Source organism: Giraffa tippelskirchi, chromosome 4 (genome assembly GCF_054371585.1).
Source record: "Giraffa tippelskirchi isolate mGirTip1 chromosome 4, T2T-mGirTip1v1.2.pri, whole genome shotgun sequence".
Lineage (NCBI taxonomy): Eukaryota > Metazoa > Chordata > Mammalia > Artiodactyla > Giraffidae > Giraffa > Giraffa tippelskirchi.
In genome coordinates, this window is record NC_137278.1 from 72,850,404 (window position 1) to 72,873,493 (window position 23,090).

The following is a 23,090-nucleotide window of genomic DNA, read 5'->3' on the forward strand; positions in this document are numbered from 1 at the left end:
GACCTACTGTGTAGCACATGGAACTCTGCTCAATGTTACGTGACAGCCTGGATGGAAGTGGAGTTTGGTGGAGAATGGATACATGCGTATGTATGGCTGAGTCTCTTCACCGTTCACCTGAAACTATCACCACCTTGTTAATGGCTACATCCCAATACAAAATAAAAGGTTAAAAAGAGAAGAAGAAACACTGTCTTCCGGGCTTTCCAGGGGCATTTGGAGAGAGAAGAGACCAGGTCGCGAGGCCAGGACTGCTTCAGAAATCACATCTCTGGGAATTATATCACAAGAGCCAAAGCTCACGCAGGGCTGTTTCCTCCTGTGGCTGGGGTGCCTGGGGAGGAAAGGGTTCTGGGGAGATGGGGCAGCAGGAGCTGGAGCTCTGTCCCAGGAAAGAAGCATTACCAAGAACAGGGGCCATTGAGGAGCAAGGCAGCCTGGCAGGAGAGGAGCCAGGAAATCCCACTCCCCCAGAACCTGTCCCTGGTAGAGAGGAGGGTGAGGCACCACCCACAAACACAGGCGGCAAGGATAGAGTCATGGCTGTCTGCTCCTGGCTGAAGCTTTCAAGCTGCACTTGGAGTGAGACAGGCTGCACCAAAGCATCCATTCTCCTGGCTCAGCCAAGCAGAGGGTAGGGAGAGTGAAGGTGGGCAGCCAGGGCTAGTGACCCTCCTACCACTAAGGTCAGGTGACCTCAAAGGAGCCCTCTCTTGGGAGGTTCTCAGGGACTTGATGACTCCTCAGTCACTGCTGGGCTCTGTGCCTTCCCTCAGCATCCCTGCTTCCTAGGAAGTCCCCTCTCGGCCATGCCTGCGGAGCCCTCTCTGAAAAAGTGTCACCTGAAGGCCAAGGCCTCTGCTGATCTCGGGAAATACCCAGCTTCCTTTCTCAGGTTTCTTCAGAGGCGGGCAGGTACAGGTCAGGTTGCCCCATTGTAACTATTGGGTTGGCCAAAAAATTCGCTTCGGTTTGTCTGCATCATCTGATGGAAAACCCCGAACAAACTTTATGGCCAACCCAATACATTCTTCTGCTAGTAAGTTAAGTTCTGAGCACCCAGCCCAAGTGAGTGGGGTTTCCAGCTACCTGGAGAGGAGGTAAAGACTGAGCTGGCAGAGACTGTCAGGACCTGCTCCTGGGGTTTCACCAGGTATTTCCATTGGCAGAGAGCATGCCTTTCTCTTTCCACACCTGGTGGACTCCCAAAGCCACTTGGCCATCCCTGAGCCTGGAGGAGGTGGCAGCCTGCAGGATCAGGGCTTGACGGCACAGATTCTTCTGGGACACTGCTGTATGCATGGCAGGGACTCTTCACTGGCACCACCCTGCCAAAGTTGTCTTTCTTGCCTGATCTGGGTGGAAAAGCCTGAGCTGAGCCCAGAGTGGAGCCAGCACCATGGAAACACCTCCATCACATCCCAGGCTGGGAGGGCAGCAGGACGGGGAGAGCAGAGAACACACTTCTGGGCCAAAGTTCATATTCTTGGAAGCCTGGAGCCCGGCTCCTGAAAGCAACAGCCTTGAGAAAGCCTTGAAAGCCTCTGAGAGGCTTTCTCCAGCCTATCTCCAAATCTCCTGTCCCATGTACACAGCTCCAGAGAGGCCCCCAGGCCAGCCTCCTGGTGATTGACCATCCCACCTTCAGAACTACAGGGCAGAGGTGGGCATCCCCACAGCGTACTGAGTGTATCTCTGCCTTCCTCTCTCTAGAACTCAGAGTGTGGGACTCAGCCACTATGTTAGAGGGCTCACTGAGGGACCCAGAGCTCTTCCAACCGGGTTATGGGTGGCCATGCACTCAGGGGAGAGGGATGTATCTCCTTCCTCTTGTACCAAGTAAGGGCAATGTCCTCAGAGAGCCACAGAGGCATCATGAGGCCAGGATGTCCTCCTCCCTGGGAATCCACCTTGGCAGTGACTCCAGTTGGGGGGAGTACTGGTCCCCCTACCATATTCCTTTTTCTGGACAATTCTCCAAGGATGCACCAGCTTCAGGCTGAGACAACTACTGTTTCTCTCTCATTCTCTACTATTTTTAGATTTGTGAATCCCAGGGATTCACATCAAATCTAAGGGATTTGTGAATCCCTTACTTATGTGCCAAGCTGACTCAGACCAACGGGGAGTGTCTCCCATTATGCAGTACCATGGTGAAAAAGATCCCAAGATCCCATCTGTGCTCAGTGGGAAAAAGTGCTGTGACCGATTAGTGATGTCTGTCTTGGGTGAGGGACTAGAGAGTGTGGTGTGTGTGCTGTGTTTTGCCTTCTCTGATACTGCACTGCAGACTTTCAGAAGTGCTTTCTCATGTATCAGGTCATTTGATTGTAACACTGCTGGTCTAGGAATGATGAAGCTCATTATTCATTTATAAAAGGAGACATTAGGATGGTGGAAGCAAGTGTGTCTTTTCCTAAATCACTCAGGTGAATTAGGGCCAGAGCTAGGATTAGATCCCAGATGTTCTGAGTCTCAGGACTACAAGGAAGACACTGAGATCAGGGAATGCTGGAGACCAATACACCACATGTGTCTTTAGGAAAAAAGTGCTTAGTAAATCTTCCCCAGGCTTGAAATTTGCTATTCTTTATGCGTATGTGTGGGATGCTGGCAGGAACACAGCGTGTGGAAAGGGGATAGGCTGCCTACGCTGGAGCCAATGCCTCTCTGGTTGCCTGTAACTGCACAGTGGGCCGTCCTTTCTCAGATTGCATCAAATCAGCAAGGCACCCCGCGAAGAGAAAAGGGGCCATTTCAGAAACATCTGTAGGGAGCCACTCTGGACAGCTACTCAGTTACCGTGGAAACCCACCCTTGGAAACTGCCTCAATTTCAGGAAAATAAGTACAAACAATAATAAGCATAAATGAAAAATGGTACACTGTTGCTTCAAAATTGTACTTGTTACTGGATTTGGCTGGGTTCTCCAGGAGGGCTGAGACAGTAGGCTCATATCTGTGACCGTAGGGGCAGGCAGCCGTCTGCCTGGCTGCAGGAGTAATGACAGAGCCCACATCCTCTGGCTCCTTAATCAAGTTTCTGGATGTGACCTTGGGGGAGGCATCTATCAGAGAAGTTGATGTCTGAAGTGCAGGGGGAAGGACAATGTGCTTTGCAAGAAACAAATATTTGCTGAGCAGACTGGAAGGCAACACGGTACCAGGTGGAGGGAACCTGGGCCAGGCTGAGATGTTGCTTCGTGGGCCTGAGCTAGGAATCAAGAGATCAGGCTGAGATGGGAATCCCTGTTTTCAAGGACTCTTGGGGTTAGCAAGGAACTTAAAAAGATGACCTGGTCCAGCTCCTCCTCCATGTGATATTCACATTCTCTGGGCAGCATCCTCACCAGATGATTCACGAGTCTGTCCTTGGACTATGCCAAAAGTTAAGCCATTTTTCCGATGCTGAGCTGACATCTAACTCCTTGAAGCTTCTACTCAGGAAAAAAGCAGACCCCTTATGGCAGTGATAACCCTTCAGCCATCTGGAGCCATTCCACTGGGTCTACCGTGTTCTCCGTGTGGCAGACATCAGTGACACCCTCACGGTTGTGCTCCTCAGAGAGTTCTTAAAGCAGGGCATCTCAGTGGAACCCAGACCCCAAATGTGTTGTAACTATGGGCTCCTAAATTATACTTCAGAAATCACTGTACATGCAGGCCTGTCCACTTTTAGGTCATTACATCAAGATACCTGCTCTTTGAAAGCAGGTACGGATGGCAAGGAAAGAGTCCTCCCTAGGTTTTACTTGACCACCTGTCGGAGACATTCCCTGGACTAGAGAGTCCCCACTGCACAGGTAAGTAAAACTGAGGTCTTGAGAAGGGGCTTTGCCAACAAAGGTCCATCTAGTCAAAACTATGGTTTTTCCAGTAGTCGTGTATGGATGTGAGAGTTGGACTATAAAGAAAGCTGAGCGCCAAAGAAGAATTGATGCTTTTGAACTGTGGTGTTGGAGAAGACTCTTGAGAGTCCCTTGGACAGCAAGGAGATCAAATCAGTCAATCCTAAAGGAAATCAGTCCTGAATATTCATTGGAAGGACTGATGCTGAAGCCGAAACTCCAATATTTGGTCACCTGATGCAAAGAACTGACTCATTGGAAAAGACCCTGATGCTGGGAAACATTGAAGGCAGGAGGAGAAGGGGACGATAGAGGATGAGGTGGTTGGATGGCATCACTGACTCAATGGACATGAGTTTGAGCAAGCTCTGGTAGTTGGTGAAGGACAGGGAAGCCTGTTGTGTTGCAGTCCCTGGGGTTGCAAAGAGTCGGACATGACTGAGCAACTGAATTGAACTGAGAAGGGGCTGACTTGCCCTTGACCACCCAGGAAGAGAACAGCAAAGCCAAGGTAAAAGAATCAACCCCCTACTCCCAACTGCCGAGGCTTCCCACAGGAGAGTTGCTGAACCCCAGACACCCACACCCTGGCCTCCATGTCCTAAGATTAGGGGCTCTTGGCCCCCTCTTAGCACCCCGAGGCCATTCTCCATGTGTGCTTGAGTCAGGCCTGACACAACAGTCCACCCCAAGACACTGCCTAAATCCCACAAGGAGGCACAGAGCTCCTCTCAATAGGGGGAGGCAGCCCCGTGATCAGGCAGGGCCTGGGGATGGAAAAAAAAGCATTTTGGTATCTGTCTAGAGTCTGCAGAGCAGGGACCTGATGAGTATCTACAGTGAAAACCCTTGGGGCTAGATGGCCTTACAGAAACACACCAAGAGGAAGTCACAAAGAATCAGCCAACCCTCCCAGATTTTTTCATCCACTCAGGCAGGGGATTGAAGGGGAGTGGCTTGCCATATGGTCTCTGTTCTCCCAACAGGGCAAGGAGGAAGCCATCTCCCACAGATACCAGGGCACTGCAGGCAGAGGAGGGGATGAGGTAGGGAGGGGGGCTCTGAGGTCATCTGAGGGGGTGTGGGGCTGACTCACCAGGCTGTGCATGATACGCACGCCGTCGGGGTTCACCGTGAGCGCCTCCTTGTACAGCTGCTTGGCCTCCTCCAACCTGCCCTTCATCTCGGCCAGCCGGCCCCGCATGTAGAGCACCGAATGCGAGGTGGGAAAGAGGCCCGCTGCCTCCTGGATGCAGAAGCCTGCTTCTTTGAGGTGCTGCTGCTCCATGAACAGCTCGGCTGTGAAACCAGAAGGGCAGGTGAGGCGGTGGGAGAAGTCAGAGGCAGTGGCCGCCTCCCACATCTTACCATCAGCCCCCAGAGTTCAGGAGCCGGTCTTGGGTGATGGAACCAGCCGCCTGAGACACAGCACAGGATGGGCTCACTATGGGGCATGGCCGTAGCACCAGGCAGTGGTTTCTGAGTGCTCACCCTGTGTCAGGTTCATGCCATGTGCTGCATGCAGACCAACTCTGCCAACACTCACAAAACCCTACAGAACCATCGCTTCTATTACCCACTTCCGGGAGGAGGAAATGGGCACAGAGAGGGTAAGGAACTCTCCTAAGGCCACAGGGAGAGAGAGTAATGGAGCCAGGGTTCACACTGGGCTGTCTGACATCAGAGCCTGGCAGTGGGGGCATGAGTGGGGTCCCCTGCAGCCAAGTATTTGATTGGGTTCTGTTCATCACTTGTTCATCTGTTCACCATGTGTCTGGGGACAGGGTTGGGGGGCAGATGAGGTGGCTCCCCAGGGATGCCAACTGACTGAAGAGCTAACTCTGCCTGCATCATCAGGATGAGGAGAGCCACATGATGCTGCCAAAGATGGGACAGGAAGGAAGTCCCGAGAGCACCTGTGAAGGGGCAGGGCTGGGGCTCACACCGAGAAGCTAGAAAGCCACCAGTACATGCTGAGAGTTGACTGTGGACCCTGGGCCAGGCAAGCATCTTCTCTTATTTAATCCTCATAAATCTGGAAGGGAGGCAGGTTCTCTCCTGCACCCCAGGCTGACAGAGGGAGGACCTCACCCCAGCCCCTTGGTAGAAGGTGCAGCTCCCAGCCTCCCTCCAAACTCAGGACTTTCCATCACACGGAGAGGAACAACGTCTTTCAACCAACTGGCAGGGAAGATCTCCCCACAACCAGTGCGCCTTCTGGCCTCACATCAGTAGAAAACGGGGCAGTTTCTCCAATCCTGGCCCAGCCCACACAAACACACATTTCAAACCCACGCTGTGTAGGTACACACCCACCGCAGGTGCTTTTAGAAACGCAGTGCCCTGGAGTTGCCTTGCAGCCCGCTCAGCCCGCCTCCCATGGCAGCCTGGGCTCGGGTGCCCCCCTTGGGGGCTGGTGCCCCACACAGATGGGAGGGAGCACAGAAGGGCAAGCAGAGCCCTGCTGGGGACTCTGCCAAGAGCTGTTCCCAGCAACGGCCGAGAGCTGAGGTCACACTGGTTCAGATCAGGTCTGGGGGTCAGGGGTGGATAACAGACCTCCCAAAGGAAGCTACCAGAAAGGTGGAAAACCCAGGCCCAGGCAGGCCACCTTCTTTTTCTAACAAGAAGCAGGAGGAGGCCTAATAACGGCCTTGACTGTGCACACAGCACCGGGGCACCCAGCGTGAATGCAGCCTAAGATCCGCTGGACAATCAAAGCAGCTTGAACAGTGCAGAAGGCTTTCCGAGCGGGAGCGGGGTACTCTTTTCTTTTACTGGAGATGAGAATGTGGGAGAATCAGAGAATTAACTCAGAGGAGCCAGGCTTGCATGATAAGGTGGGAGAGAATAGCACAGGCTCCTGTCCTCAGAGAAGGCCTGAACCGGAGCTGCCGCCTGGGCTCTCCACTGGCTGCCTTCATACCTGCGTCCAGCATCTGGCTGCTAAGGACCAACCATGTGCCTGGCCCTCCCACAAGAGGGAGAAAAGAGAGGAGGTGGGGGAAGGGGAGCAGCTGAGCCACCAAACCACTGGAGTGACCAGGGCAGTGGAGTGACAAGTGCCATGGCTGAGTTTTCAGGGCACTCAGATGGGGTCCGGCCAGCTGGGCTGGTTTGATCACGGGAGTCTTCCTGGGGGAGGTGGCATCTGAGCTGGGGCCTGAAGGCACAGGGGCACTTGGCCTGGCAGAGAGGAGAAGGGAGGCCGCGCTGGGCTGGGTCTGGAGGGCTAAGCAGGTCTTTCCAGGGCCACAGAGGAAAAGGGAGGGAGGAAGTGTGAGTGGTGGGGGTGGGGAGGCCTGTCCTGCACCAGCCCCTGGGCTGCTTCGTCCACCGCCAGGAGCTGAGCTCAGAGGAGAGCTGGGCTCTCTCCTCCCCTGGACCTTGTCCCAGCAGGCCCTCCTCGGGCCTGGCACACCTGCCCGCCTGGTCCTGGCCCGGCTCATTAAGCTGTTTACAACTTGCTGCCCTGACTCCTGAGCCTCGTCTCTGGAGGCTGGCCCCTGTCCCTCCCTTGGGATCTCCTCACAGTGCCTTCACATCAACAGATTTCAATTACAAGGATCCCCAGCCCCCTCCTTCCTCGGGGCCCTGGGCTTTGTCCCAGCCACACAACAGAGGACATGCCCTGAAAAATAGGTAGGGGTGCTTGCTCTGATGGACTTCATTACCAGTCAGGCAGGAAACCACATGACACAGAACAGAGCCAGAGGTGAGGGCTCTTGGCCGCCTTACAGACGGCCCCTGGCAGGCCCACTGCCAGGGTGGGATCCCTGACCTGCACACAGACCCACAGGTCGGAGGGCTGCAAGTGTACCCCTTTTTTCTAGCCTCAGCCTCCCTGGGCAGTTGTTTTACCAAACATGGTGCTCCCCAGACAGCCAGCCTCAGCTGCAGCAGGAGCCCTGTGGCACAGTACCTGCCCACTGCCCAATCCTCTGCCTCCCAGCCCTGGTGACCAGGGCCCAAAGGTGTCCACACCCAGCCCAGTCTCCCCTGGCCAGGGCTGGATAAGCACCCGCCATCACTGGATTTCCCTTGGATTCTCATAGTCGAGGTCATCCCTCCAGCAAACAGGGGCCTCGCAGCCCCCTCAGTGTCAGAGGCTCCTCTCTGATCCCCTTGGTCCTTTCTCTCTCCCCCTCCCTTCTGGTCTCCACTTTTCTCATCTTCCTCTCTTCCTACCCCGGCCCTGACCTCCTCTCCTGTCTGTGTGTTTCGGCTTTTCTTCTTCTTCCCTCCATCTCTCTCCACCCGCTCCCTCCTCTGTGCTTTCTCTCAGCAGGCTCCAAATGGAAAACATCTGTTCCCTGGAGCTTTGCAACAGTTCCTTTTATTATTTTTTTCTGAGGCATCCTGATCTAACCCTGCACCCAGAGCTGGCTCCAGTCTCCCGGTCGTTCCTGCCAGTTCCGAGCCCTCTCTGCTGGGAGGAGGGCTTTCCTCGGCTGGTCCTGGGGAGCAGGGTGAAAGAGGGCCCAGGGCCAGGCCTGAGGCCTTGGAGGCACCTCTCCAGGTGAGATGGCTTCCTAGAGGTACCCCTCCAGAAACCCCAGAAAGGAAGGGGGGCCATCTGGGCTAAAAGGGCAGAGGCCTTCCAGGGTAGGAGATAACGTTAGACCCTAAAAACAATCCATCTTGAGCCCAAGTTGGGGGGGGGGGTGTCTCCAAAAGTTATCCCTTAAAGGAAATAAGCACTTCCCTATATGGGTGCCCAGAATAAAAGAGAAGGAAGGGTCGGGGAGGGCAGGGGAGGAGTGAGAGAGAAGACCAGCCGAAGGGAGGATGGCCGTGAGAGTAACAGAGAATCCAAAGGTCTGAAGGGATTTTTTGGGTTAGCCTGGGACCCAGGGGTGTGTGACGCATTGACTCAGGCCACATGGCGTCAAGGCCCTGTGGGCCTGGGCGCCCGACTTCCTGTCCTGGGAGCTCTCCTCACAAACTCAGGAGGAGGGGTTGACTGACGGAGAGGAGGGAAGAAGGACAAGCAGGAGCACAGGAAGAGAGGACGTGGGAAGGGGGCATATAAGGCCAGAGGGAGAAGGGCAGGGAGCTGGGAGAGAAGGGAGAGTGGAGGGAGATACGCGAAGAAATGAGGAGGAAACAGGGAAACATGAGAGTCAGGGGAGCCTGCTGGACCAAGGGTCAGATGCAGCTTCTGTCCCAACTATAAACACTGCCCTACTGCCCCACCCCAGGTCCCCGGTCTGCCTGGCCAACAGCAGAGGTAGCATCCGCTTTCGAGGCCATCTAAAGAGCCAGGGCTCCAGCACCCAGATGGTGTGGATCTGCCATCTAGAAGCTGAGACTCAAGCCAATTTTCCCCCGACACGGGGAACGCCCACGGCTGCCTGTGAGCCCTTGGACCCCCAAGGCAAGGGGACTCTCCCTGCACCCACACCCCTCTCTAGCATGCTCTTAGCTTCCAGAGACACGAGCTGCAGTGAAAGGAAGGTGGGTCTTCCTGCCCTTCTGGAAGGCACCTCCCGACACTCAGGATCCTGGAGCATCTATGGGGCCGGCCGGGTGATTCTCCCATTTTCACACAAATCCACTGCCAAAGAGGAGACATTTTTGAAACTCATTGAAAGAGGCAACATTTTTGAAACTCATCTCTCAGGCAGAAACCCTCCATGAGGCTTCTCACTTCAGACTGGAATGGGAAGGAGTCTTGAAGAGGGTAGGGGGGTGGGGCAGGAGGACAGTTGGGAGACGAGGGATACATTTCCCAACCTAAGTGCGGGTTAATGATGGAACTTACTGCCAAGACAGACTGGGATGCAATTAATCTTGAACCAAACTGGGGGATTAGCTTGCTCCAAAATGATAAAAGGGGGTAGTTTTCTTTTCCTGGAAATCTGGTGCAGCTGGAGGAATCATTAGGCTGGGTGGGTGGGGGTGGTCATGGGGGCTGCTGATGACAATACTTGTAGCTTGGGTCAGGTGGGGGTGTGGAGGCTTAGGGTGATCTGCTCCTGGAAGTCCTTCATTCAAGGGGTGCTCAGCACATGCTTGCTGGTGATGATGGCCAAGGGAGGGGAGGGGGCTCATGCAGTGAGGATTCTCCAGAATCCTCCCACGCTCAGAATGAAAGACCTAGGATACTTTCTTGCTTCCCTTTTTGCCTGTGGCAGCTACCCATCAATCTATCCTCCCTTCTTCTATAATGACAGATCCTCTGATTTTTAATGGGGCACATATATACCCAGATAATGGCACCTCCGAGAGTCCTTTGCAGGTAGATGTGGTCATGTGACTAAGTTCTGGCCAGTGGATCATGAGGGGAAGTGATGTATGCAAATTCTAGGACATGTCCTTCTAGGGACGGGGTGTCCCCTTCTCCCACCCTTCCTAGTTATGCCTTGAAATGTGAATGTGGTGGAGGGCCACCTTGGATCACAAAGACAAGAGTGACACCACAGTAAGAGCAAAGCCAACAAAATGGAAGGAATCTAGGTCCCCGGACCAGGAGAGCAGAGCTGTCATCTTAGTCAAGGCTGCCATCACTGAATTATTACAGAAGGAAAGAGAAGTGTTTACCTTATAGAAGCCACTGCTATTCTGCATGGGTCACACACCCCAAGCTTGTCTCCTAGTGCCACACAGCCCAACTCTCACCCTGCACCACAATTCAAGCATTCAGATTTTGTTCTCAGAGTTCTCCATGGGCCAAATGTCTACGATAATGTCCAGAGAAGAAAAGCTAATGTGCAAATTATTGAAGGATGTTGCTTATACCAAAATTCCCAAGTCTAATTATAGGCTTCAGGAAGGCCTTTAACCTTACTTGGAGTTATCAGAACATACTACCACCCTAGCAGAAAGCAGCATTTCTCAGAGATACAAGCAGCCTTGTAAAATACAGAAATGGTTGTTATCTGCTAAGATGAGTCAACAAGACAGACCATTAACACAAAAGGCCTTGGGAGTTCCAAAGCAGGTAGCATGCACCTCCCAAATCCGACCACTCATCAGTGCACTGCCAATATATTCCTTGAAGCTGGTGAACGCCCCAGGGAGGGTGCAGCTTTCCACCCCAGGCCCCTGTGGGGGTGGGGCCCCAGTATGCCCATCGGGAGCTGTTAGAGGTCCATGTCTTAGAAGATGACAGGGCATCTTTGCCTCAGAGGAAGCCTAGCTTGTTATCCCTCTGGATTTTGCAAAGTTCTTCTTCCTACTTCAGATGCAACAAGTGACACTGGAGCACAGCCCCCACATCCCTAGCATCCCAAGGGAGCCTGATATGCTAACTGGGGCAATATCTGCATTATTAACATGCTTCCCAGTCTAGTCTTTTTATGAATCCTTGTCCAATTTTTTTCCCCCAGATTTAGATCCTGTGGAGGGGAGAGTGGGGGCGTCCTGCATACTAATGTGTCCATATGTGGAAGCTACCAGTGGGGAACTGTAGATCCTCAATCAACAAGCACATTCTAACTCTGACTTGCAGAATCTGCACATCCCAGGAAGGGAGTATCTCCTTTGTCTCTTCTCTCTCTCCCCTCGGGGGGGTTATCGGGTTATCACACTGCCCGACACTGCCCAGGGGGTGGGAGGCTGAGGAGGAGGGGGAACAGGAGGGTAATCAGTACCAGGTGAGGAGCTTCATGCCTGGGTCAAGGGGTCATGTTGGCCTGGTGCATTTTTAGGATTCCACTCACCCTACCACCTTCCTTTTACTTTTGCTGCTGCTGCTACCATTTTATCTCATTCAGGCACATCCCCTGTCTTGCTTCTCTCTTGTTTCATTCTAATCCCCCTCTCACACCCACTCCAGTATTCTTGCCTGGAGAATCCTATGGACAGGGGAGCCTGGTGGGCTACAGTCCATAGGGTTGCAAATTAAACTTTGCCAAGCACCTACTATGTGCTAACTGCTCAACACATACTAGCTCATTTCAGATCAGGACAGTAAATGAGCTGTGGGACTCTGAACCTCCTGCCTCCCCAACACTAACAGACCCTCCAACTCCAGGGTGGCAACGGTGCCCACTAGCTATCAAGAGAAATCATTACCTGAATGGCGATCCTTGAGTTCCTAGCCCTCTACTTTCAATGAACTCCACCACCAGGTCTCGCTTTCTTGGGGCCAGCACACCTCACTTCTGCTCTAGCTCTCCCAAGAGCTCTCGGGGGTTTGAGTCCTAACCGGTTCTCTTCAAGACACAGCTTTCCCACCTGGGCTACCAGGACAGACCTGTAGGAGCCAGAGGGGGCCCAGGTGGCCTGCAGGCAGAGGGTGGGAGCACTCACCAGCCTGGAGCCAGATCTGTTCCAGCGTGGTCCACAGCTGCATGGGGCCCTGCTTCAGGACCGAGCTGGGCACAGTCAGCTCCGACATGGCCTCCTCCAGCCGGGAGGCAGCAATGGATGATGCCCGCCGAGAGCCTGTAGAGCAAGATAGGAAAGGCTGAGCTGCAGGCCTGGTGACAGTGGCTGCATAGCCCTGCAGGAGCGGCAGGGCACGCCGAGTCACGGCAAGGTGGCCCGGCCCTGCAGCCGCAAAACAGTGCACAGACCCACTAGGAGGGGCCCATCTAATACCTTCACCCATGCAAGAGAGAGGGGGTGGGTTTCTGAGGGGCAATGAGGCAGTAAGCCCACTTCTAGGAGTCAATCCCTAAGGAAGAACACCGTGAATGTTGGCAATGGTGGGCATTCTACCACTGCCCAAGATACTGAAGACCGAAATGATCTCAATGTCCACCAATGGGGACTGATTAAAAATAAGTGAGAGTATAATCATACTGGACAATGCAGTCATTAAAATAACAATGCATAACTATGGGTATTGATTCAGAAAGATGGTGACATTATGCAGTTTGGTAAAAAAGCAGCAGACTGCAAAAGAGGAGGATCACAGTTTTATAAGAAATAAAATACAGGAATGTTTCTGAAAGTCTGAAAGGCCACTTATTAAGGTTTGAGTGGTGAAATGATGGATGACTTTTCCTTTCTCCCTTTTATATTTTTACTTTCTGTTTTCTCAAGTGCCTATTATTTCTTTAGAGAAAAGTACCCTGGAGGAGGGCATGGCAACCCACTCCACTATTCTTGCCTGGAGAATCCCATGGACAGAGGAGCTTGGTGGGATACAGTCCATAGAGTCGCAAAGAGTCGGACACAACTGAAGCGACTTAGCACGCACGCATGGTGGAATGATGGATGAATTTTCCTTTCTCCCTTTTATATTTTCACTTTCTTTCACAAGTGCCTATTATTTCTTTATAGAAAAGTCCCATTGGAGGTTGAGCTGTGAAGGATTCTTGGGTAGCAGCTTGGGCCAGACCGTGTGCCCTCTGGACAACTTCTCCCCGTGGCATTCCTGAGTAACGTGGGTCCCTGTTCAGGATATACAAGCTGTTGACATTTACAGTTTATGTGCAGGTGAAATGCAGCACTTTTTTTTTCCTCTCTCTCTCAGAGGCAATAAAGGCTCCAATAAACTCAGGAGACCTTGGGGCAAACCACAGATGACTTCAGTTTATAAGGCAAGTGTTCATAGAGTCCTAATAACTTTGTCCAGAGTTCTTCCCTCTCTAATTTCAAAGGTGCTACACTCCCTGGCACCGTTGCCTCCTCAGATTCAGCAGCTCTACATCCAGTCCATCACTCCTCAGCTCAAATCAGGTGCTGGGTGTGGCTTCAGGAATCAGCTTCATCTCTTGACAACAAAGGCGCAAGTTGATTCATGGCCACAGAAGTGGAAAAGATGAGCAGTGACACCAAATACAACTCCGTCACACTTTCATTCCTGTGACTAATTTTGCTTGTGTTTTTGAGGAAGGTATTCGCTTTAATCAGGTCCTGGGTTAAAACACGTAAGTTTGCAGATCCTAAACTGGTTTGAATTTCACAAGCCATGGATATCAGGATGAATTTTTCCAGGAAATTACAGTCAGATTTAGGCTGAAATAGCAGCTCAGCCCTTCCTTTCTACTTGACTTGATCTGTTGAGGACATTATCATGGCAGACCTTGGCCTTGAGTTTTTTAAAAAAAGTTTATTTATTTGGCTCTGCAGGATCTTTGTTGTGGGAACTCTTAGTTGCGGCATGTGGGATCTAGTTCCCTGACCAGGGACTGAACCCAGGCCCCCTGCATCGGGAGCGTGGAGCTTAGCCTATTGACCACTAGGGAAGTCCCCTTGGCCTTGAGCTTCAGCCTAAGGGGAGACGGTCTCTGTGCTCCACAGCCATCTCTCCACCCCAGTCTTCCCCACTCCCACACAGAGGATGGGGTCCCTCTCTTGCTTACGCCATCTGCCTACTTCCTGCCCCAGGGCCAGCAGCTATCCCACCACCTTGGGCCCTAAAGAGGCCTGGGGGCAGTTCCTTAGCCCAGGGCCTTGGGCAGCAGCCAGCTAGAGGCAGGATGGATTCCACCAGGCTGGGCAGATGCTCAGGCTGGGACAGGGAGCCGTGGGCTCATGTGAACAGCTGCCCACAGGGCATATTCTTACCAGAGTCTGCGTCATGGGCATCGGGCAGAGTCAAGTGCATGCCACTCTGTTTCTTCAGCGTGAGGCCCTCGCCGAGGCTGCCATCCTTTTCCAGGCCCCTGGAAGGCAAGGGAGGGCCAGGCCCCAGTGAGGCGGAGGGCTGGTAGGGAGAAGGAGGGGAGCCTTATGCCAGGTAGGCTCTGGGGCTAAGAGTTCAGACCCAAGAATGGAGCTAAATATCACTGGGAAGGATGGAGACAACCAGAGCAACAGGCTCAGGATTCTAGAATCTGGTTCATCCCAGAGCTGAACTGGCATGATATTTCTCCTGATCGTCTCCTGCCTGCTCCCTCCTTACTCCTGATCGCCTCCTGCCTGCTCCCTTCCTCGTCCACAGGTTGTGCGCCTGCAAGGCCATCAGCCTCCTCACTAGTCCCAACCGTGACCACATTTTGTTTCCAGAGCTACATGCTTACTCATGCTGTTGCCACCAAGGATGTTCCTGCTGTTCTTGAGATCCACCCAACCCCCCACCCCCTTTAGAACCCAGTCCAAGGTCCCCGCCTCCTTCTAGAGGCTTCGGCTCATCTGCCCTCCCTGCTCTCTGTTACTGTGGATCCTGGTGCGCGCATGCGTGCATGCACACACACGCTGAGGACAAGAAACCCTCCCGTCCATCTAATCCCACATGCGCGTGCGCGCACACATACACACGCACACACACTGTTCTAATCCCTCTTCTACCTTTTGTGTCCTCTCGGAGAGCCAGGTACAGAGCAGGTGCTGTGAACTGGCTTCCATGGAAAGCCTGGGTTTTTGCGGACCAGCCCGCCCCTCAGCCCGCCCTCCAGGCACGGAAGGCCCAGAAGCCACTCCCTGCCTCGGGGTCCCTTACCCTGGACTGCCAGAGTGGTCCTGGAGGAGCCGGAGGGGGCCCTTCGGTGGCAGATAAACAGTGTGGCCATCTTATCACACCCTCCCCAATTCCCCAGGTCCCTGCAGCTCCCACACGGCTAGGGAGGCTCCTCTTTTCTAAAGAGTGGGGGGTCGGGGAGCTGCCAGTTTGGAAAGGTTATGCCCATTTTCGGGCGCACACAGCCCCTGACAGCACCCTGCCAAGGGTGCTGTGGCCTTAACCTGCTGACTGTGGAGTCAGGACTGAGGACTGAGGCGGAAAGGGCAGGAGAGGAGGAAGCGGGCCCAGAGGCCTCCTCCCTTCAGAGTGGACCCACAAAGACGACCGGGGCATCCTTCCATCTTAACGCCGGTTCACACTGAGCTCGGGCCTCTGGGTGCCATCTTTGTGGGCACCAGAGGAAACCATCCACAAAAACACAGTGGGAAGGGGCTGGCTCCCACCCTGCATGCCCACCTCTCATTCTCGGGAGGCACGTGAGTGTGCAAGAGCCAGAGACACTGGGGGAAAGCTGGGGGCTGCCCCTCCTTAGCTGTGTGACCCTTGGCAAAGCTACTTAACCTTTCTAGATCTTACTTCTCTCTTTTCTTGAAATGATCATGTTATTGTGTGGAGTTAATGAGCCTGAGAATGTCAACATCACAAGGCTGTTGTGAGGACGAAATGAGTATGTGGACTGGGGCCCCTCCCATGCCGGCCTAGAGTAAATGCACAGACACAGCTGCTGCTCCCAAGGGGGCTCTTCTAGGGGCTCCAGAAACGGCTCAGCTCAGTCCTAGGCCCCTACCCTGAAGAACCTGACAGCCGGACAAGAGGAGACAGTCCACGCTAAGCATGTAACAAAGACCCGGATGGAGAGTGTTGCACTGGGGCGCCAGAGGCCAGGCATGGGGGGCTCCCCAAGGGGCCGTGTGGGCCTGTCCAGGCAGAGCAGAGGAAGATGGCCAAGGCGCACAGTGGGAGGCGGGGCTGGCAGGGAGGGGAGGCCCAGGCCTTCAGGCTGTGGATTCTGGCCTTGATTCTGGACTGCCCCAGCCCAGATGTGACAAGTTTTTGCTCTGTGGCTTCAGGTTCAGAAAGAACACTCCCTTATCCTTGGGAAAGCCAGGAGGGGATTGGATTTGACTCTCTGCTCCCAACAGTTTACCTCCAACTAGCTGGCCAGGCTGAGCCCTGCTCTACCCTGAGTGGGTGGGTGGGTGGGGGGTCCCCCAGAGGTAAGGGTAAAGGTGGTGGCTTGAAAAGATCCCAAGGCAAACCTGACCACCCCCCTCCATTGAGGCCCCCCTGACAGCTCTATGGCTCTGCTGCTCCTGAAGGGGAGCCACAGGCTAGGCCCTACACGTGGAGACAAGGCTGCAGCTCAGAGGGACTCTGCCATGACCGCCTAGATGAGCAGGTAGCCAGCCATCCGGCTGAGAGGCGTGCTCTGCCAGCTCTGGGGCAGTTCTTCTCTGCAAGTGGAGCTAGGCCATGCACCTGCCTGCCTGTCACAGCTGGTGAGTGGCAGGGTGAGGGGCATCCAAAGGCGGGCCCCCCATACACCAGAGTCTGGCCCTCACTCCACAGCACCCAGCTGCCAGGTGGTTCCCCAGTTCCTTTCTGAAAAGTCCCTCACTCCAGAGCTGCCTGCTGGCAGCTTCCACCCACTGCCCTGATCCTCCCTGGAATCTCTCAGGCCCAAAGCCTGCAAAGAGAGGGCTGACCCTACCCTGCCCAAGGATTTTATTCGATCAGATTATCCTGTGGCCTCCTCTGAAATTCCAACTTTAGAGACATTGCTTTGGGGATTGTAAGAGGTTGCTAGGCTCCCAGAGTCCCAGTGAAAAGACAAGTGCCCACCAGAGTGGGGTCCCCTGAGGCGGTGGGGAGATGACACAGCCAGACAAGGGGAGTGGAGCAGAAACGAAGCCCATTTCTGCTTTGGGCTGCACAAGCTGAGCCCAGGTGTCTTGGCAGGTTTCAGTAAAGACATTCTGCAGATTCAGCCTGGACAAGAGTGCCCTGCTCTGGTCAAGGAGAATCTCAGAGCTGGGGACTGGAGCAGGAAATGGGGATGTGTGGAGATGGTAGGTGAGTGGGAGCCCTTCAGGAACTCAGCTTCCTCCTCCTCCTCTCCCAGCTTCCAGATGGAACCATGAAAGAAGTAACAAGCTTTACAGGCTGGGGTTCAGGAGACTCAGGTTTAAGCCCAACCACTACCACTCATAGGAGTGGCTCTGATACGTTATATAAGGTCTCTGGGTCTCAGGTTAAGAACCCCTGGGGTGGGGATAAACTATGACAGTGGATAAGATAAAACCAGCTGATGGGGGAGGTGCTTAATAATGATTTCTCTTCCTTCTCACCCCCCCCACCAAACTTTAGTTTCCTAAAGAGCCTTTTTCTGTCCTTCACAGAGGATTGTCAAAAGATTAAAATTAGAGCAGGCGGTAAAAGGCCCCAGGAGCAGTAAGTCCCATGCCCTCATTCAAACATCCTCACCACCCTCTCAACCACCAGGCACCGTGGCCACTCAGCTGTGGACTGTTGCCCTGGCAACCACCACCTCCCAACTCTGTCTCAAGGGACCCGCCACTCACCCCAGCTGGGAGAAGCTGTACAGGGTCTGCCACAGCCGCAGCATCTGTCTACAGGTCACCAGGGCTTCCTCTGGGCCTTTCAGGACCTGCTCCAGCTTCACCTTGGTGAACATCAGGCTGTGGGAGGGAGAACAGCAGTGAGAACACCTGAGGGGCCCCCTTCCCCTGGCTTTCCTCCCAGGGTGGCACCCCAAGGGACTCTGCCCCACCAAAGCAGCCCCCATCAGCCCACCTCCCCAGCACTCAGGAGGCAGAGTGCCCACAGCACGGCGGCCTGAGCCGTATCCCTGGGTCACGTGCTCTCTCTCTGCCTAGTTTCCCCATCCTCTCTGCCAAAGCACAGAGCACTCCTCTGCATTCGTCAGCATCCCTGTGGCTCTTGCTTATCCCGATCGTGTACCATCCTGCCCACCTCTCAAGCACTGTCTGCTGTGGTAGCAGTCTCTCCCCACACCCTCAGCTCTGCAGCATCCTCCTCACCGAACACATGGCTATCTTTTTACTTACACGCTCTCCAGGCCTTATATCAGAGACAGACCCAGAGGGAAACTGACTCAAGGAATGAGGCTAAGCAAGGAACGGGTGAAAAGGCAACAAAAGGGCAGGGTTCTGCTCTCCCTCCTCACCAGCATGCGACAGGTGCTTGAATGCAAACTGTATCCTGACCCTGGACACCCGAGGATGATCAGGTTTTTTCTTTATCTTTACTAAATAGCCTAAAATTGCCAGTTCTCCTCATATATTCAATAGGATGAAAGTGACATCAAGTCTTATTCAGTCACCGTTTAGGAACAACAGAATCTCTTTCAACACCCCCAAACCTGAAGTCCTCTAGGGTAAGAACAGTGGAACAGTGGAGGTGTGGCCCTGAGAGAGGCTGGGAAGAGAGGGAAGGAGCAGGTCCACAGCAGGGGTGGAGAGCTGCCCCGCTCTGCACAAGACACGGTAGAGACCATCAGAACACTGGCTCAGCATGACCAGGGTGGTGCCAAGTGCCCGCCCTTTAGTTGTTGGGGAGTCCAGGGTCCTGATGAGGGCCAAGGCAGTGGCTATTTACCAACATGTATGGAAATACTGCAGTCTTTTCACCACGGGTACTACCAGCCACACTGACGCACACCAGCTGCCTGGCAGCCTGTGGAGAACTTGGCTGAGCCACTGAGGCCCAAACAAGGCTGTGACTCCTGGTTCTCCTCAGGTGGTGAGCGGTGAGGCCCCTTCATTCACGACACTGCTCCTGGGCAAATCCGTGGTCTCAGTACCCTGGTGGGAGCTGTTGGGGACACTGGTCCTGCCATCCCCAGTCTCTTTTTCCAGATTCTTGAAAGGTCCAACACTCCACAACTATTAGGAGCCTCTGCTTTAGGAACACAAAGACACAATTTCGGCCTTCCAGGTGACAATTAGTGCTAAAAATGACAAACTGCTCACAGAATCCAGGGCTGGTGTTTTGGATCGGACTCAGAACAAGGAAAAGCACGGATGAAGGGGGTCTTGCTGGGACTGGTGTTTGATGACAAGGAATGTGGGGTGGGATGTGGCTGAGAGTTGGGGGAAGGAGGAGAACTGTGGTGGGCTGTGGCTAGAACAGGTGTTGGTTGCAAGTGAAAGCTCTCCAGAGGGCAGGGACACCCAGAACAGCAGAGTCCCCTAGGCAGGGTGACTGGGAGCTGCTTCCCTGGACAGTCCCTTGGGCAGACCAGCCCTACACCACTCCCCTGCCCCCAGATCTCCCCAGACCAGCCTTCTCTGCAGCATGCCCCTCTCCACCAGGGCCCGTCCCCCTCCTGCTCACTGGCTGCGTCCCTGAGAGCTGGCAGGGGTCCGTGGTGGATCCAACCACACCATGTGCCTAGAACAGAAGTGGCCGAAAGCTGAGCTGGTGTTACAGTGACTTCTACCAACACAGGCTCTTCTCCTCACGGCTGCTGACATTCCATTAGCATGAGCAACCCAGAGTGGAATTTCTCAACCCAACCACATCCTTTCTGGGCTGGGGCAAGTGCTCTGACAGCCCTCCTCTGGCTGGATCCTTCAGTCCCAGATCCCTGGAGGCCCAGGTCAGCTCCCGAGATTTCCCTGGTCTCACAGTACAGCACCACCTGGACCATCTTCCTTGACAAGAAGCCCTGCACCGACTGTGACATCAATCAGAACACCTCTGTGTGCCACCTTCCATCCCTGCCACTGCTCCCCGTGACCCTGGGCACCTGTGTGGTGCTCACAGGGTATTAGTGGTACCCTGGACCACAGGACAGGCTCCCCAACTCATCCAGGCTTTGTTTCACGTCGTCGCCCCTGCTAGGGCTCCCCCTTCCCCTGACATGTGGCCAGCTCCTAATCAGGTGTCACCCTCTTACCTTCTGTGTGTCCCCATGGGGGCCTCATCCTCAGGGGTTTTTACTACGTCGTGGGGACATGGGCATCCACACACAATGGGGACCGCCGAACGCTCTCCACCCGGTAACAGGGATCAGCAAGCCACCCCACTTCCTCGCCAGTCTTCTAGCACAACCAACTACTGGTCCTGCTGGAGCACAGGGCTCTCTCTCTCCCCCATCTGCCAAGAGGGGTGGCCCAGTTCTTCAAAAAATGGTACAAGGAGGCTGGCAGGGCCCTATGGTGCCATTATGGATGGTGGGGCCACAACCTCATCAGGACTCTATGCTTCCTGGGTGGAGCCGTGGGGAGGCTGTTGGCAGTGGAGGCTGGGAAGAGAGGGAACAAGCCCCGGCTCCCCACTCCCTTCAACCAGCCCAGTCCCTGGCATACCTGTTTTACACACTGAATGAGTCTAACATGTCATCTGAAGAAACGATTCTGAGACTTAAAAAAAAACCCCAAAAACCCACTATTTTAATCCAAAGTTCTAGTCCTCCTCCAAGAAGTGTGATCACTCCTGCCCTTCTCTGCTTAGGACAACTTTCAGTTAGCACTTAAATCACGCTCTCTCATTTATACATGTGTGTGTGTGTGTGTGTGTACATGTGTTCTTTTTTTCCACATAGGATTATGCTTTTAACGATGAAGAAACATTCATATCAAGCATTTACAAATTCAGATACTCTAGAGAACATTCGACAGCCATCCCTACGTACAGATGGTAAAACTACCGTCTATCTTCTCCTGGGTCTTGCTGTGCATCATCCCCACCTGGGTGACGAATGCCTGCAGGGCAAGACCCTGTCTCCCTCCATGTCAGCATCCTGCTCGCTTCCCTGGGCCTGGCACAGAGCTGAGCACACAGTGTCCATTTAGCTTAATACTATGAGGATGTGTGTTGTTACAACCCTCCAGCCACATTCTGGGTCTCACGGTCCATGGTAAATCGGAGCCAACTTCTGAAGGCACCGCTTCCCGCTGCTGGCTCCCAGCTAGGAGGCAGGTGGGGAATCTGCTCGCAGATACCTCTGAACTGCAGCGAGGGCTGGACTCATGCAGCTAACAGGCAGAGTGCCAGCCGATTCCATTTTAAGCTGTCCAGAAGCAAAATGTCCCAGGGCCTGGGGAGGAATGGGGAGCTCGGGACATGACATGAACGCATCTGGCTCCATGGGACAGGGGGTATTCATCCCAGAGAAGGGTCCCCCAGGCAGAGCCAAAAGTACAACAGAGGAGAGTCTCTGAGGCAGGAAGTCTGGGATACTGGAATCCAGCAGCCCTCCAGTGCCCTGACATGAGCCGTTCCGGGGGAATGGCCCCACTGCTGTCCTGACCCTACCCTGTGATATCACTCAGTGCACAGACACTGGCCCAGGAGTGAGAAACCCGAGCCAAAGTCACAGCTTTGCACTGCCACCCAGCTGGCGTGTCACAGGTTCCAAACCTGTGACATAGGAGTGAAGTCTCTTGTCCTGTCTGCCCCAGGGACTCCTGCAGGATGAACTGTGATGACCCAGAAGCAGCAGCTGAGAAACCCACAGCTGCACTAAGTCCTCAAGCACGGGCCTGCCCAAGGCTCTGGGAAGGGATTCCTTTTATACTTGCAGGTCTGAAAGGCCCTGAAAATCAGCGTTCAGGCCAGGTGCCTTCGAAGGCTCTCAGAAAGCCCCAGACCTTCACAGCTTGTTCAACAAAGCAGGTGGGATGAAAGATGGGCATAAGAAAGGAAACGGATGAGAGGGGATAGACAGAGCCACAGCCAATCCAGGCAGAGTGAAACTACCTCGGCTGTGACCCCCGCCTCCTGCAAGCCCTTTCCTGTTTTTTAAGATGTAGAATGAACAGTGAGGTCTTTTAAGGCCTTCGCCACTCCGCCAAGGCATAGATGTGAAAGTGAGTGTGTTCTCCGGGGAAGGCGAAGGAGCAAGGGGCAGTGTAGATGCCGCTGTGCCCTTTGTCCCCACCACAAGGGTGAAGCTGCTGGGCTGCAGGAGGAGAGTTCCAGGTGCTGGTACTCTGCACAGTCCAAAGGCTGAGGCATGAGTGCCCTGTTCCTAGCCAGGAGACCGGTGTAGCTGTGGCCCACCCTCTAAGCACTTATATCCTTCCTGACGACCACCAGAGTCATGGCAGTCCCTGCCGGCCCCCTTCCGAGTCACCTGCACAGGTCAGCACCTGGGGTCAAAGACAGGTACTCATTGGACCTAAACAGAGCCAGTCCCTGTTGAACCATGACCAGTCTCAGCCCTGCATAGTCAGTCTGTCTGTTTGCATCTGGACCAGCCCTCCTCCAGTGGGGGAAGACAGAGACCAGTGAGGTCAGCATCTCTGGGTGTCACCAAAGGTCACTGCCTTTGTAAGTCTTTCTGGTCGCTCTGGCCAGGGGCTGATGATGGCGGTTCCCAGGGGAAAGCATGAGTGGGCCTAGCACCCGCCTCTCTTCCCAGGCCCTCGGCCTGGCCTGCACTCCTGGGCCAGGATCAGCCTTCTAATTATTTGTCAAGAGGATTAAGACTTGGAGCTTTTCCCACCTGAGGCCAAGACAAATCATTTCTTTCCACTGCTATGAAGAGGAATTATCTTAGGGTGGTCCTCCTCAGAACTGGGTGAGCATGAGCCTTTCCAAAAACTTTTCTTAAAAACAAAACATTATTTTGTAAATGGGGGATACTTTGTGACAGTGGCTCTGGCTAAGCCAACAAGCACTGTCCTGGGGTCAGAGTTCATCCTGCCCATTCCCCCTTACCCAGGGTCTCCAGTCATCTTCCTCTGTGTTCCCTCCCTGCTGCTCACCCCAGTACCCCACCCTCAGTGGCAGAGTGGATGCTGGCAGAACTGAGCTGGCTGCGGGGAAGGACATGGGCTATGTGGGCGGCAAGCACAACCGGTCCACATTTTTACTTTCATGGTCCTTGAAAGA

At 54.1% G+C, this 23,090-nt stretch overlaps 2 protein-coding genes across 5 annotated transcripts in view; one reads left to right on the top strand and one right to left on the bottom strand.

Moving 5' to 3' along the window:
* Positions 1-13,601, top strand: part of STPG4 (sperm-tail PG-rich repeat containing 4) — a 71,154-nt gene extending 57,553 nt beyond the window's left edge. The window contains exons 8-9 of one of the 2 annotated variants that reach the window (XM_081595951.1): positions 13,275-13,341; positions 13,435-13,601. In XM_081595951.1, the coding sequence (XP_081452077.1) occupies positions 13,275-13,327 (53 nt within the window). In that variant the 3' untranslated portion in view covers positions 13,328-13,341; positions 13,435-13,601. Of the gene's footprint in view, positions 1-2,710; positions 2,881-13,274; positions 13,342-13,434 lie in introns of those variants that run through there. The other variant, XM_081595949.1, reaches the window with a different exon arrangement.
* Positions 1-23,090, bottom strand: part of TTC7A (tetratricopeptide repeat domain 7A) — a 119,647-nt gene that overhangs the window by 7,838 nt on the left and 88,719 nt on the right. For all 3 annotated transcript variants that reach the window (XM_081595946.1, XM_081595948.1, XM_081595947.1), the window contains 4 exons: positions 17,789-17,905; positions 14,312-14,409; positions 12,104-12,238; positions 4,944-5,146 (listed from right to left, as the gene is read on the bottom strand). In XM_081595946.1, the coding sequence (XP_081452072.1) occupies positions 4,944-5,146; positions 12,104-12,238; positions 14,312-14,409; positions 17,789-17,905 (553 nt within the window). The remainder of the gene's footprint in view (positions 1-4,943; positions 5,147-12,103; positions 12,239-14,311; positions 14,410-17,788; positions 17,906-23,090) is intronic.